At 39.1% G+C, this 15,986-nt stretch overlaps 1 protein-coding gene across 1 annotated transcript; it reads right to left on the reverse strand.

Moving 5' to 3' along the window:
- Window positions 1-5,864: 5,864 nt before the first annotated feature.
- On the reverse strand, window positions 5,865-15,619 carry LOC128744740 (chitinase-like protein Idgf4). The gene is made up of 3 exons (XM_053841950.1): window positions 15,432-15,619; window positions 6,514-7,237; window positions 5,865-6,453 (listed from the first exon to the last, which is right to left on the reverse strand). Exons 1-3 carry the CDS (start codon window positions 15,559-15,561, stop codon window positions 5,979-5,981), a joined length of 1,329 nt encoding a protein of 442 aa, XP_053697925.1. The 5' UTR covers window positions 15,562-15,619; the 3' UTR covers window positions 5,865-5,978.
- Between the last annotated feature and the right edge of the window lie 367 nt (window positions 15,620-15,986).

Raw genomic sequence — 15,986 nt, forward strand, 5'->3', positions numbered from 1 at the left:
CAACCTAACTTTCGAGGTATTGGTTAAATTTCACTCTTTGAGAATTACAGTGATATCATTCATCATCAATTTGAATAGCGTTACCTTGCCAAGTCGGTCCAGAAAAGGCAATCAACCTTATACTCCTACAGGAAAAGTAGCAACTTATCCTGAAGGTACTCCTCGTGATAAACTTTCTGGTTCAATTCGCAGCTGCTGATTGTGTGCCAAACGAGGAACTTTGACCTTGTGGCATTCTACCGTTCAATCAGATTTTCTGAAAACGTTCTTCACTACGATTCTGCATCCATATCGACGCAATCGTATTTCGTCAGCAAATTCCCGTAGAGCCTCCTTGAACAATTCTTTCTCTCCCTTCAGATTTTGCTTCACGTTGTAAAATCTGACGGTCCACCTACAGCTTGTGTCTTGAAACCAACCCTCTTTTTCGCTGTCTGGACATACGATTGCGAAATTCATACTATTTTCATCCTGTCATTTAAATCACAACTTTCAAATGAGTTTCAGGAGCAACTGGCCTTGCCTTTTTCCTTTTGTTCTCCAAGATATTTCGGAATATTAAACAACGTGAATTTGGGTTGAAACAACTCCTCAATTCAGGTAGATGACCCGGAATTTCCGTTACGAGCGTACAGGATGCACTGAATGCGTGAATCAATGTGCTTGTTCCGGTGCCGCCATGATATAAACAATTTAACTTATCCTGACAACGAAAGCCTACTGTGATTCTATACGGGTGCGCGATGTTAGGCATACAGTTGATAGGCATATGGACGGTAGGCATACGGACATTAGACATAATGCACAGAACGAAAAAATGAATCTCACATTCGACGTAAACTGAAATCCGATATATTTTTCCTTTAAATAAAACGTAAATAGCCCAAACTGTTTTATAAGATGTATTTTTTACATCAAACTAAACGTAATAAATAAGCCTTTAGGGGTCAATCCCGGCGTAGTGGTTAGTATTCACGCCTCTCACGCCGAGGACCCGGGTTCAAATCCCAACCCCGCAGAAGTCACGAATGACCTAAGCTGTTAAAGCTGGCATTACTGGTCCTGGACTGAATAGGTCAGTGACAATGGGCAAATGGCCAACGGTTTTTCAAGCCGAAATATATGCTATTCTAGAATGTACTTCAATCTGCTTAAAGAGAAAATATAGGTATGCAAATATCTGTACTTTCTCAGACAGTGAAGCAGCTCTGAAAGCTCTAAAAGTAATGAAAGAGCAGACGAGTTAGCCAGATCTGGATCTGCTATGGAATTTATAGGTTCCGAACCTTTCTGTGGGGTATCTAATAGTACGTGCAAGATGGAACTGAAAAAATGGGAAGAGAATCAGGTCATATTGAACTGGAATAAAACTTTATCAGCCCGTCATGCAAAACGGTTTATTAAGCCAAATGCCTCAATCACGCAAAAGCTATTGAATCTTTCAAAAAAGATTTGAGTACTTTTAGCGGAGTGGTTACTGGTCATTGTTCAAGCAAATATCATCTGAAGGTAATAGGAAAGCTTAATGATGATAGATGTCGTTTCTGCAATCTAGAGTGTGAAAGCGCTCATCATATACTGTGCGAATGTCATTATTATTCAATAAAAGGCGAAAATTTCTTGATAAAGGACTGTTGGAGCCTTCGGTAATTTGGGCTAGTTCTCCTCAGAAAGTAGTACAACTTATTCTCAACATATTACCGTGTTGGGATGATGCCTTCAATTAAAATAACAATTACAAAACGACGTAGTAGCTATTCATAAGTAAAGGCATACAGCAAAAGAGGACACACCACAATAGATCAAAAAACTGGTCGCAGTGGTTCAAGGTCCCCAACAAAAAGTTGTTAAAGTGACTATAATCAAACAAAAAAATAAGCCTTTAAGTGGAATAATACGTAATTTTATATTATTTGCGATGTTCCATTTATGTGCATGTCAGAAGACGTAATATCACAAGATTTTTTCGAAGTGTGTGGACAACAGGCATGATGGACGGCAGGCATAATAGACGATAGGCGTAACGGACGTTAGGCATAATTTACAAAATTTTCCTTCCCTGCGAATACGCACTTGAGCCAATCATCGCTCCGTCACAATACAATGAGAACCAGGGCCGCCAATTTTACATAAATTTATTTGGCATAACATCGTTTGTCATAAAAACATCGGCATGGACATAAGGGACCATTTAGTAGAAAACCATATGGAATAACGACTTTTGGGTATAATTCCGTGAATAATGTTTTAGGACTTTTCACAGATAATTCAGGGCGAGACGGGCGCAAGCCGCGAGGAAATCACGTCTGTCTAGTTTTGTTCACTTTCCTACCCAAGTAGCAATTTGGGTTTTGTTACACTCTTATGATGGCATTTAAGACAAAAATTGGTCATGAAAACCACCATAAGACTACAATAAAACTCACATTGTATCTTGGGCTAAGTCTACCGACGTTTGTTAGTATTCCCTAGCCCTCGCATCGACTCACTGAGTTGGTATGGATTGGCCGAATAACAAATAATCGAAATCCAAATGGTCAAATTTCAACAACTGTCACAAGGCCGAAATTGCACTTGGCCGTGTTGTGAAAGGCCGAACCGCTATTTGGCCGAATCATAAAAGGCCGAAACACGAAAAGGCGAGCCCCTACTTTGCTGAATCTCGCCGAAAACTCGTTTATCGAATAATATTAATAAAAATACTGTTTTTAAGGTCCATGTTAAGCTGGTTAAGCTATTAGCAAAATAATTAAAGGATGGTTTCCTGCGTTTTAGAAAAAAATATTATATATGAGCCAATGAGTTACACTCATTATAAGGTGCGAGACCTATTTACTATGTCAGTAGCAAACGCTCCCTCGATGATTTAGGGCGAGACGGTCGCAAGTCGCGAGTGTTCGCCGGTGGCCTGCCGTCAGAAGGGCCGAGTGTCCAAATTTTTCGTGTTGAACCGCCAGTCCTTTTATGTCAGTCAACAAGGCTTACTCGTAAAGTCGTAAATTTGATTCAAACTTCGGTTTTTCAGGATCTTCCTTTATAAATATGAATTGTTTTGATAATAAAGCTTCAACTTGCTTTAGAATTGGTACGTGCCATTCGAAAAAATTACCAAATAACTACAAAAATATGGGTTAAAACTAATTTTTGCGTTAAAAATCCAAGCCGTACTGCTGGGTGGATTTAAAATAACAGTGTTTAGTAGAAAGCGAATAATTTCACATCATTAAGTTGAGTGGCACGACGAACATTAATATTTATCAAAATACTATAAGTGTTCGATGCTTGAAATAGCAATATTAGAAGTTTGAATGTCTGCCTTGGAAGTGTTCGATGTTTGAAACAAAGCCGAACCGTAACGTTTTAATGTTTTCAAATGTAAAATAATATTTTATCTTCATTTTTCCGCAAAAATAAATAAACTGTCATGCTGCTATGTCACATATGGATGTAAAACAAACGCATTTTCAAACATTTTACTTTGAACAAAGGTTCGCTTAATACGTGTGAATAGCTCAATAAGTTTGAATCAGAACGGTACGTAGTTTCTTCCACGCGATTACTTTCACACGAATTTTTTATTTTATAAGATATTTTTTAAACGAATTGTAAATTATGCGAGTTTTATTTAGATGGAACTTCAGAGTGTCATTTAGGCTCCTTGGACTAAAAAGCGAATTGAGTGTCATAACTCCGGAACGCCTGGCCCGTTCTCTATCAAACTTGGCATATGTGCTCCTTAATATAACGAAATATGGGATAGAACGGCATAGAGAGGTTGTGAAAAGAAGGTGTTGGCCACCGTGAGAAAAGAAAGAGATATGGAAGGAGACAGAAAAAGAGAAATCTGTAGAGAGAAATTGTTAGACAGAATTAGGTAAAGAAAAGCTGATAGAGAAATATTGGTAGAGAAATGAGTAGAGAGAAACTGGTAGAAAGGAATTGGTAAAAGAAATTGAAAGAGAGAAACTAGTAATGAGAACTTGGTAGAGAGTTATTGATAGAGAGGAATTTGGAAAATTAGCTAAAGCTCATAAAAATGAGCGTTTTAGTGGAATACGAAGATTGAATGAAAGAAAAAGTCTTTCACGATTAAACTCCTATATTAATTCTATTTACATCTATATGAATAAATACATAATTAGGTACAGAGAAATTGGCAACGAGTTATTGGTAGGGAGAAATTGGTAAAGAGAAATTGATAGAGAGATTAGTAGAGAAAAATCAGTAGAGAGAAATTGGTAGAGTAATTAGTAGAGAGAAATTGGTAGAGTGAAATCAGTAGTGTAATCGTTGGTTACAAATTTGTGTATTATCTCTACCAATATGCTATTTCAAATTGTTCGAAACCCCTACATCCTAAATCCAAGAGGGGCTCTGTAGCCGCAAGGTTACCGAGTCTGCTTTGACAAGCGAATGGTCATGGGTTCGAATCTTAGTAGAATCAGGCCATTCGATGTCAAAGTGACTTTAGCATGGGTTTATTCTCAGGCCCCTCATCGCCCTTCCTTCATGCTGAGTTCTATATTATCCCGATATGGCCTATTGACAGTGCAAAAATGAGACCCTTATAGTAAAAATGCACTGGTTTGCTACGCCAGGGATGACTATAATTGGGGACTGTGCGCTGTCATGTGGAACGAGGTGGGTAAAGTAGAGTAAAGTATTGAAAGAAGGGTACCCAATTACACACAAGCACGCATAAAAAAAAAAAAAAAAAAAAAAAAAAAAAAAAAAAAATTCAATAAGCATATCGCTCACTCAATAGCGACTATAGCCAAAATAAATGCAGTGCGGGTTATACAACAAACACCCGGGCGATATCACAATAGATCTAACCATAATGGTCGCAGTGATGAGTCCATACAGGAAAAAAAAAAATCCTAAATCCACCTCTGAGCAAACTGTTGACAGTAGGAGTGATAGCTCTTCAAGTCTTCGAACGGAGAGGTCAAGTGTTCTCCCATGTGGATTGGGAGTACCCATCTCCGGGCGAGCTGTTTTCTGTGATGAGTGATAACACTCCAAGTCCATGGACGGAGTGGTCACACATGCAGGATGACTTTACAAAAGTGGCAAACAGATGGCATGGTAAGGGTGATAGCACTCCAAGTCCTCGGGCAGACGTGTCACTCATACAGTAAAACTTTTTAATACAACCATGAAAACTCGTAACTATATGGGGGATAACACTCCAAGTCTTAGGACGCAGGGGTCACTCATACATAACCGCGTTCTGCGACGTCGAAAAAACAGCCAAGGTATTCAATATCACAGGATGAGGATACCGAGGGAATTGTTACCAGTAAGGCCTATTATTTGGAATCGGAAAGCTTGCAAAAGGCCGAGTTCAAACATACAGACGCTTTGAAAAGGCTTAAAGCAAACAACTAAAGATTATTGGATCTCGTGATAGAGCCTCCCATTTGACAGTTTTCAAGTAGGTTTCATTTGATTCGGCAACGTGAAGCAAAGCGTTGTCATGCTGTGGAATCCCTTTTTTATTCCTCTGTTTACATTGTGGCCGCTTCACGCGTTGTGCTTGGTTCAATCGCATCACTTAACTTTGATATCGTTCTTCTTCAGTGATGGTTTCGTTTGGTGTTAACATCAAATGACTTAACTTTTCAACATCAAATGATTAACTTTTCAAAAGGAGCTAAGTAACATTCACAGACTCTCTTTGGCATCCCTCTCTTCAGATTATTACGGTGACATAAACACATCTAAACCCTTGTTTAGTGATTAAAATCATTTCGATTTTTGTTGGTAGACGTATACGTAAACTAAATTTTACGTAAACTGTAAACTGAGTTTTAGAAAAAGACAATAAGACCTTTCGTGTTAACTAGAGTGATAAAGGACAAATCAAACAACACAAAATAATAATTAATGCGTTCATTCATTGTTCCAAACGTTTCAACAAAGAAAAAATCATATTAACTGGGGGTGCTAATCAAACAATAAAACTTCTCTTACTCTTACAATCTATACTTTGCCGCCCGCAGAATCGGGTACTTTTCCCCGGCACAAGTACCGCGGAAATCGTCGTACGCCAAATCGTTGATAGCAATACCACCGAGACCCTTCGCCTTCACGTAACCTGCCTTGTTGCCCGCGGTATCTGGATCCTCGTACGAAACCCACAGCCCGTGTTCACCGCTGCTGTCCGGCAGACGGAACGCGTATGAACCGAACCGCTTGGTGGGATCGCCAATCTTACGCAGCGGAGCGTCCGCTCCCTTGAGACCGGTATTGCTTGGATTTGGCAGTTTGGCACAGGTTTCAGCCCAATTGTAGAAACCATCCTGCTGCAGCTGTGGCCCAGGTGGTCCAGCACCGTCGGCTGGCAGTGGTGGAACTCCCGTAATTCCCGATTCGTCGGTTAGTTTCCATCCGAGACCATGAGTTGGAATGCTGACAATCAGCTTGGAAGCTGGAGCGTTGCTATTCAACCTAAAATAACACAAACTGAGCTCAGTTTCAAAACTAATTATATTTTCATTTAGAGCTTACCACAGCTTAACCAATCCATCGACATTGTTTCCGGCAATTCGCTCGTTCAGTTCGTAAACGGGAGCGGCAAAATCGGCTTCCTTGGGATTGCGTGCCGGTGTTTGCATGTCAAAGGCTTCAATGTTGACAAAGTCCAAGTAGTTAATGATTGCCGGAATGTCCATAAAGATGGTGGCATTCACATGGGGCAGCACGGTAATTCCCAACTGGTAACCATCGGATCGGAACGCGTTCTTTAGCTCCCGCAGCAGAGCGGTGAACTCCTCGCGATGCTCGTCAGCTTTCTCATCCAGCACCTGGTCACCGGAGAACACCTTCTTGAATCCGTGCCATATTTTACCGCCAGTCGAGCGGATCTTTTTCGGTTTGTTCTGTGGGAATTGCCAAGCTAGATCGATTCCATCAAAGTCGTAAGTTTTCACAATCGAATAAACGCTGTTGATAAACGTAATTCGTGAAGCGCCGGACTCCAGCAGTTCGAGATATTTAGGAGATGGAGCGGAGAATCGGTAACCACCGATTCCAAGCAGAACCTTGAGGGCAGGGTATTTGCGCTTGAGTTGCGTCACCAGCCGATAGTTGCCCTTTCCGGTATCTAAGTCAAGGTTCGGATTGCGCGACACGGCTTTGAAGGAGTCCGAATCGACAGCCGCGTAACCGTAGACCAGATGCGTACAGAACGGAACGGCCGTTTCGATGTCGGCTAGCGTAACTTTGCCTAGACCTAGAACGAGAGGAAAAGAAATAACAGCTCAGTTATTATGCGTTATCGGAACCGGGGTTTCAAATCAGTTGAAACTTTCTAATAATTATGCAATCTGTGACCTTCTCTAAAGCAGGGTTATCGGTGGAGAGCAATTGCTTCGTTAGTCGCATACCTACTTATTCAACGAGTCGCATCAAGCGGTTTCATCTGGCGTGTCATAATTGACAGCAGCGTTCTATAGAGTGCACAGAAATTATTCGTTGTAAGCCGTTGAAAGCTTGTACTTAAACAACGTTTATTTACTGCGATATAGCAGCGACCGGTGCGGTGGTCAGAAATAAGACGATTATGAAATAAAATAAATCTCATCTGATGATTCACCGGCATGCCACCTAATTGTTGTTGCGGTGGATTTCGAATCCGAGCGGTCGGTTACCATTGTGTGAAATTACATTTTACATTTTCTGTGCTACTAAAACCACTGAATAATGAATGTAAAATACGGTAGTGGCGATGCATTGATAGATTGATCTGAATTATTTATATGGTGAACATGGTTTTGAATTGCAATGTTCATTTGCATTTGATCCTTAGTTTAGGCTGAATTAACCATGCAATCAAATGATCTGTGGTGATGTAGGTAATATTTTACATGCCGTTTCAACGATCATAAAACAGATGAAATTTTAAAATAGGATATTGAACTAATCTTTTAACAACACATTTTTCATACCATGTTTGAATCTGCCCACTTTCTTAGAAAAAAATTTTTTTGCCAAAGATAAGGCATCAGTTTTCAACGTTCAATTAACGACTTCCAGTAAGGAATAAAAATATTGTTGTTCACCTTCTCCATAAGTCAACAATGAAATTCACTGGAAATTTACTCAATACTATAATAGCAACGGCAGGGCAGGACGGTAAACACCAGCCAGCCGTACGTTTGAAATTGTTTGCGTTTTGTATTAAACATATCGCTTAGCCTCCCCGAGGCAAACAAAATTCACTTGCGATCCGTGCGCTAAGTTGCTTTCGGCGAAACTTGGAGGTCATCAACGGGCGGGCGTTGATCAACAAGCTTGAATTTCGAGAAAGAAAGAAAAACAAACAAGCTTGAAAGAAGTCTTACAAAGCGAGGAATTTCAGACAGTGAGATAGAGATGGAATTAGATGTTTTTATCACCCGAAATGAATAGCGTTTTAGTAACGGAAATCACAAAAATTATTATTCATTGATATAAATAGCTCTGAGTATTTTAAATAATCTTAAGCGTAAAAACAGATTCTAAAAACAAGTTGCTCACAATTATAAATTACCAGGTAGGTTGAGATTTATGACCATTTTCAATCAGAACATCCTAACTAGATATGACAACTAGACAACTGCGAAATCGGTAATTTTACTTCTTCTGGCCTGAGCAAGCAGTCTTCTACATTTAAACGGCTGTATTTGAAATGCACATGAAGAATATAATATAAAAGTCGGAAATGAAGTCAAGTCTTGTCCCAAGAATTCCTTTATTTACGCAAAAACGAAATTGAAGTTGCCCCTCGACTCTCGACCTTCAATGCATCTCGACAGGCAAATAGGACAGAATAATACTGAAATTTCTTAGCCAACTTTTTTGAAGAAGTATACACCATATTTGTCGAATCATGCCGAGACCCCGACTGTTTCTCCTATTTTCCTGAACATTCAAAAAGTACATCTGTAGACTACATATCTGAACATCAAATTTACACTACACTAGACAACCTGGACACCTCCAAAGGTCTAAAAACTCTAGCAGAAGAATAAACTGCTTGTTTACAACAACTGTTTAATATGTCGCTGAAAGAAGGAATTTTTCCAGAAGTTTGGTCAGCATGTAAAACACCAAATTACAGCTAAACAGCATGGTTTTTATAAAAACCACTCAAATCTTTCGGAATTTTCAGAATATTCACTCTGAATACAGTGAACAATGGCAACCAAGTACAAGCTCTTTACACTGACTTTTTCTGTAGTCGTTTGATAAATTGTCATAACTTTACTACTCTTTAAATTGAAAAAATATGGAATAGAAGAAATACTTTTAAAATGGTTACAGTCATATCTCGCAAAATGCAAACAAATTGCTTCAAAGCGCGTTTTCCAAACCAATACAAGTCACTTCTGGAGTTCCACAAAGTTCTCACCTGAGCCCTCTTCTTTCCATCTTGTACGTAAATAACACCTTTTTTTTCACAATTTAGTATGTGGTTTTGTATATGCAAACGACATGAAAATGTAATTCAAATGAATTGAGCAGGGAAACACAATCATATTTATGTAATAGAGATCATCTAACATGGCAATTTATGTGGAAAATTTATTATAGGTACATATTTTAGACGACACATAAAAATAATCTACTGACAAAGCTTAAGTAAAATCATGTGAAAATTAAAATACACAAAAGATTTCTTGTACAAATTTAAGATCGAAACCAAAAACTCCAATATTTAAACTTCGTAGCTCGTTGAACAAAAGTAGCTGACAATTACTGCTTCCAAATCCAATCCAAATCCAATCCAAATCCAATCCAAATCCAATCCAAATCCAATCCAAATCCAATCCAAATCCAATCCAAATCCAATCCAAATCCAATCCAAATCCAATCCAAATCCACTCCAAATCAAATTCAAATCCAATCTAAATCCAATCCAAATTCAATCAAAACTCAATCCAAATTCAATCCAAATCCAATTCTGTGTAGATCCAATCCAGATTCAATACAAATTACCCTAAATCCAATCAAAATTCGATGTAAAAGTGAATCCAAACCTCAATCCAATTAAAATAAATCCAAATACAGAGATACCTTGGGAGGGAATCTCTGCAAGCAGTACCTGTAGCTCGAGGTTCATAGGCCTACGCTACGGCAAGGGTGCTCGAACACGGCAAGGACGCTCGAACACGGCAAGGACGTGTTTGTCCTTCGTGAGGTGCGTCACGGTTTCAAGTTCCTAAAGAACTACCGGCCTAATAAGAGTTTTGCACATTGTCAGCAATAAACGCCGACGTATGGTGCTTGATCGTTGCGTTTTACAAAGGGCAAAATAGGTTCCGGAATTTATTTTTAGCCCAATCCTCTTAGACATCGCTTTCAATCTGTCATAGATTGCCTCCGCCATCGCGAAGTCATAGCCGCATAACCAAGAAGGTTATGCTTTTAACTTCATCTGCGATGCCTAGGAGCTCTCTCCCTTTGGTGAAAAGCATAGCTTTCGTTTCGATGCCCGTTCGTCGGATCATCCCCTCAAGAGCGATGGTGAACAGCATGCATCCGTCACCTTGTCTCAACGCTTGCCGCATCTCGAAAGGACTCAAGTGTGGCTCAAGGGTTTAGCCGAGATGCAGGTGAAACACATCATTTGATCTGATGAGCTCTGATTATTCGCTTTAGTTTGTCCGGAAATCCGTGTGCGTGCATTAAGTGCCAGTGCTAGTCTCGATTGACTGTATCGTACGCTGCTTTGAAGTCAGTAAAGATGCATGTTGAGTGGGCATGTTGTACTCTCGACATTTTAGCAAGATCTGTCAAATAATAAGCATTTGGTCGGTAGTGTCGCGAGCTCTCATGAAGCTAAACCCTGTGCTACCGGTGACAACCGGTGTAACAAGATCTGGTAGAGTACCTTATAAGTAGCATTGACCAGCGTTATACCCTGATAGTTACTGCAATCGAGCTGACCACCCTTTTTGTAAATGGGACAAACCACTGCCTCCATTAATTCCTCCGGTAGCTACTTTTCCTTCTAAATCTTGAAAATAATGTAGAGCCGTTGCCAGCGTTTTCGAACATCTTACCAGTAAGTACCATCAGCTACCCGATTACTCATTTGAGTCGTTTGAGACCAGATGCTGTGGCATTACTATCTTATATTTTGTATTATATCGATGTTGCCTTACTTCGAGGTATTTACAATTCAACTGCAATCAGGGATGTAAAATCAGTGATTTTGATCAAATCTGCGAGTTATCGCCACATGCACGGATGTACAGTTGTACTGAACAGTTTATGACAAACAGTGAATTTATAGCTTTCATCACAAGATTTTGATCTCTTATTAATTTTAAAGGAGGGTTACTCGTGTTGTTTGTATTGAGATGCACGCACTGCACACAACGGATCATCTATATTTGTTATATTTCCCAACGCAATCAAGTAATGAACATGATCTGATATGATGTTTGTCATAATCTGTACAGATCACGACAAAGTACTTGTTGCTTACAAGTAGCGATGTTAGTGAATCTAAATCTGATCGCTTCTATGTTCTTGATAGCGAGAAGCGATTATTTTCCATCCCTGACTGCAATACTAGTCAATTTCAAATTCAATCCAAGCGTAATCGAAGTTCAATAGAAAATCAAACGCGCTGTGTAGTGTAAAATCGATCGATAGCGACTTTCGAAAAATGGATAATTATGCGCTTTCATCTGCTGTCAATCTGTCAATCTGCTGTTTCTCGAAGGACGACAAGTTAAATATATAATAATACCGCTGACCCCCGCTAATTTGAATGATTCCTCATGCAAACTAATGGAGTTAGTTATTAATTTGAACAACTGGCAACCCTAAATATGCTGAAACTTGCACTGCTCTTTGTTATTATTTCGATGGTTTGATTTAGTGGGCAGTTGAAAGCAGCGAATATTTCATTCTCCAATCGAATTTCTACCAGAACTAACGTGCAAACTAGCAGGGTTTTAATTAAAAAGTGTAAAATATTAATACTTATTGAATATATTGAATGAGAACAAAAATTGATGGCTCGAGTTTTTACCTATTTCTATGGATTTTGTAAGAGTGCGTCGTGTGGTCGAATGAAATTAAAGATTCACTCTCGAATGGAGCACACCGGTACATTAGGAAAACTATAAAATGCTGGAGAATGCCAGTTTATGATTTCTATAACAATCACTCAAGTCACTTTTTAAACCAAATTTCGCGTAAAAATAAACGGTGTAAATTCCAAAACTCACGTAGAAATAGTAGCGTAAAAAGTGACTTGAAAAGGTACTTTCTTAGATATGCAATCAAAAAAGTCGACACTCTCAAAATTAAATTTGTCGCACTGGGAAGAAACAAAATCTATGATCTATGACGTTTTATTGCTATCCAGCCCTGTTTCGTTTCCTTCCAATGTCCTGACTGCTTCCTTATTCCTGAGCTGCAATGACGATGACTCAAAAGTCAAAAGAAGAATGCAGCGGACTTGTTTGCTCTCTTATATATCATTCCACGCACGAGGATTGTTTCACAGAAGCTAATTTGCATGCGTCGTCTGTTTGCGAAGTCGAGACAACGTGGAGGTAATCTATGGATTACCCTTCTCATTTATCATTAATATTCATCATGGCAATTGAGATTCGATCTCTTTTTCCATGAAAATCAATTCGGAAAAATGTCTGATCGATCGAAATACCTAAACCATGTTTGTAAATACCGGAATTTCTTGGGAAAATTGAAGACTTTGAATTTTTCAAATTGTATTTTTTTATAAATCCATAAACTTCGAGCGAGTATGAATTTTCATAACATTCTGCGACCCTTCGGCCCAATCATGTAGGATTATTGAAAAAATATCTTCTTTAACCTTATGTGCACTTTTATGCCGCACCGTGGGATGAAACCCAAATCTAGGTAGACAAAAGTAATTACATTCATTTTCGCTTTTTAAGCCATTCTGTTTACGTGAAAATTGTGATTTTGGCAAGTAAAACGGTAATTTATACTTCAATATTCAATACGGTTTAGCAAAAAAGAACCGACCTGGACCAATGTGAACTCTATTAATTTCGGAGGCCACTATATTACTAAACATCTATTCAAAATTTGATTTGCTGCTTTTGAGCAGTTTTTACATTATTGACATTGAAAAAAAGCAATTCTTTTTAGAAAAAAATGCCTTTGGCTTCAGAACCTAAAGAGATAGCGACTTGATTCCTTCAAACAAAATGTGCATTTTTTATGTATGTGAAAGTGCTCAGAAGTCATGATTTGTGAGAAATAAACAGGAAAGGAGATATAAAGAAAAAACGAATTTTTAGGTCCACCCCGACCAAATTACTCCAAATAAAAGTTCATTGGTAACATTTGATAAACAAATAAACCTACTAAAATCAAGGATAAAATTCATTCAACTATTCAACTATTTAAGGGGTCATCCATATACCACGTGGACAGCTTAGAGGGGGGTGGGGGTATGAAAATGTCCACGCTTGTCCACGGAAGGGGGGGAGGAGGTATGGAAAATGTCCACGTGGACACGTTTTTTTTCCTACAAAAAATAGAAATTAAAAACATTGTCCATTGATCAGTGATTGTTTTTGAGCTTAAATAAAATTTTATCTTCTGAGGCATATGTTGACCTAAACACATGAACCGAGCATTACGAGAGCACATATCTGGCATAAATCTTGTTGAAAAGATTAAGCCTGCGTTAGTACACGTAGATCATGACTGCCTAGCCTCGCTGTATCCACAAATATTGCACCGCTTGCATCTAATGTGGATTGCATTTTGCCTCAAAATCAAATGCAGCTCGCCACAAAAAGGGTATCCATGGGCAACGTATTTCCAAAAGGATGCCTTCAGAAAATTTTACGAATCACATCGTGCCGGAAAGATCTTGTGTTGTGTTAAAGTAGACGGCCAAGCTGAGGTGCTCTGGTTAGACAAAGATACTAAGCATAAGCATAAGCATAAGCATAGGATACCGCCCGTGAGCTCTGGTTAGACAAAGATACTCTGGACAAAGAAGAATCGTCAAGCGAAAGTTAAGCTGAAACGGACTTTCGCAGTCGATAATAATAATTTGCAGTAGAACAAGAATTAAAATCCAAACACCTTGTATGCGGATTTTAAGACGCTGAGGAAAATTGATGGAAAAACCATGGAAAAACTCAAATTTCCGCAACGACTAAAAATACGTATGCATTGTGTCGGTGCCTTTAGACTGGAGCTTCCTTTCACATAAGCTTTTTCAATAAATATTTCATAAATGAAGTTGAAAACAAAATTTACAACAATGTAAATATGTCTACGTGGACAAACTGAGGAGGGGGGTGGGGGTTGAGCAAATGTCCACGCTTGTCCACGGAGGGGAACGGGGGGGTTGAAAATTGGTATTTTTCTGTCCACGTGGTATCTGGATGACCCCTTATCAAACAGTCATAAATCCGTACATGGCAAATCATCCTTCAAAACCTCTTTCAAATGTCGAATTGCTATCTGATATCTCTTTTTGGTTCTGAAGAACATTTAATAAGTTCTAAATTACCGTAAATGTCAATAACTCTATGAGATTGATATTAACTTAATAGCTTCTCTCAATCTCCTTCAACAGCAGATTAAAAGCGAATTCCGCCTTAAGCCCAATATAACCGGAAAATAGGTTGTACACTTAGTCTGAAATGGCTTTGTTTTGACTCATGAAGGTAGCAGCTATTTAAATTTTCGTTGGTGAAATCTTCCCAATCACCTGATAATTAAAACTACAATTCATGAGATCATCAATAACAATTCGTAATCTGCTAATTAGGTATACAGGCGTTCAACAAATGTTCACAAACTGAACAACAACTGATTTCATGAATCCCAAATTTACAACTAAAATGGCTGCCGTGCATTATTTTAGTTTTTTTTTTCAGATTGTTTTTATTCGCAGTACAGCAGATAAGTAAAGCAAAACACCGGTTGTATTATCATTTCTTGGATCAGTGTACAAAAATAGTGTAAAGGCCAATGGCTTGATGTTCAATCGAAGAAGCAATCAGAGAAACACTCATGTATTCATTGATTGCTGCAAATATAGTTTCTGTTGCAAAGAAATGTTTTACTTTATATTGCACACGTCGAAAATATGATATATATGATTTAACCGCAACGTATGGCACAATTAGTGCCAATTGTCACAGTTCTACTGCGCTGCTGTACTGTGTTAGCACTAGTAGAGAGACGCGATAATCACATGATTTCGTTCATTTTGTACTGTACACACCAGCAGCAATAGCAACAAAAATAAAAAGTACCGGCTTCTGGCAAACAATCGTTCAATCTTGATGCGGAAAGAAGAAACCTCACAAATCACCGACCGCAATCATGGCACAAAGGTGATGTCACTCCTGAACGGCGCCGCGCCGGTATCTAGAATAACAAAACACGCACACCGTGTGACTTACCTTCGATCAGGAAGTTTGCCCCGTCGTAGTAGCACAGGACCTTGGCTGGCTGTTGACTCTGTCCGCTGTGAATCAGCACCGCCAGGATCAGCCCCAGTGACAGGACAGCTGATTTCTTCGGTAGCCACATTTTGACACTACCAGATTGGAATCACACACTACAAAGTTGACGATCGCCCGCGAACAACACAAGATCAACTAAGCTAAGCCGGTGCACGAACGCACGGTTTTATATGGAACTGGGTTCTCAACTGGCACGAAGATCGGTGCCGGTTTGATGGCGGTGAGAGATCGAGGATCGGCCGCTGATCGCCGTCACTCGTAGAGGCGAGTACCGGCGGAGAGAACTACTCCGCAACCTGCTGGACCGTGAAGAACCTATTTTATGGCTAACTAGATTGCTTCGCTGTTTGCCATAGTCGTTGAATAAATAGGATGGTTCAAATCATTTGGAATACTGTAGGGCACAGTATAATGTTGAGTAAAAGTTACTTTCAATATTTTATCAAAGTGCTCTTCATTACGAGAATAGGAATAAATCTATTGGATTGGGTC

This window comes from Sabethes cyaneus, chromosome 3 (genome assembly GCF_943734655.1).
Source record: "Sabethes cyaneus chromosome 3, idSabCyanKW18_F2, whole genome shotgun sequence".
Taxonomy (NCBI): Eukaryota; Metazoa; Arthropoda; class Insecta; order Diptera; family Culicidae; genus Sabethes; species Sabethes cyaneus.

Coding starts and splice junctions, on each gene's coding strand:
- LOC128744740 (XM_053841950.1), bottom strand. CDS start 15,561: ATGTGGCTACCGAAGAAATCAGCTGTCCTGTCACTGGGGCTGATCCTG. Junction 7,238..15,431: donor GGCAAACTTCCTGATCGAAG/GTAAGTCACACG, acceptor CTCTCGTTCTAG/GTCTAGGCAAAGTTACGCTA. Junction 6,454..6,513: donor GATGGATTGGTTAAGCTGTG/GTAAGCTCTAAA, acceptor GTGTTATTTTAG/GTTGAATAGCAACGCTCCAG.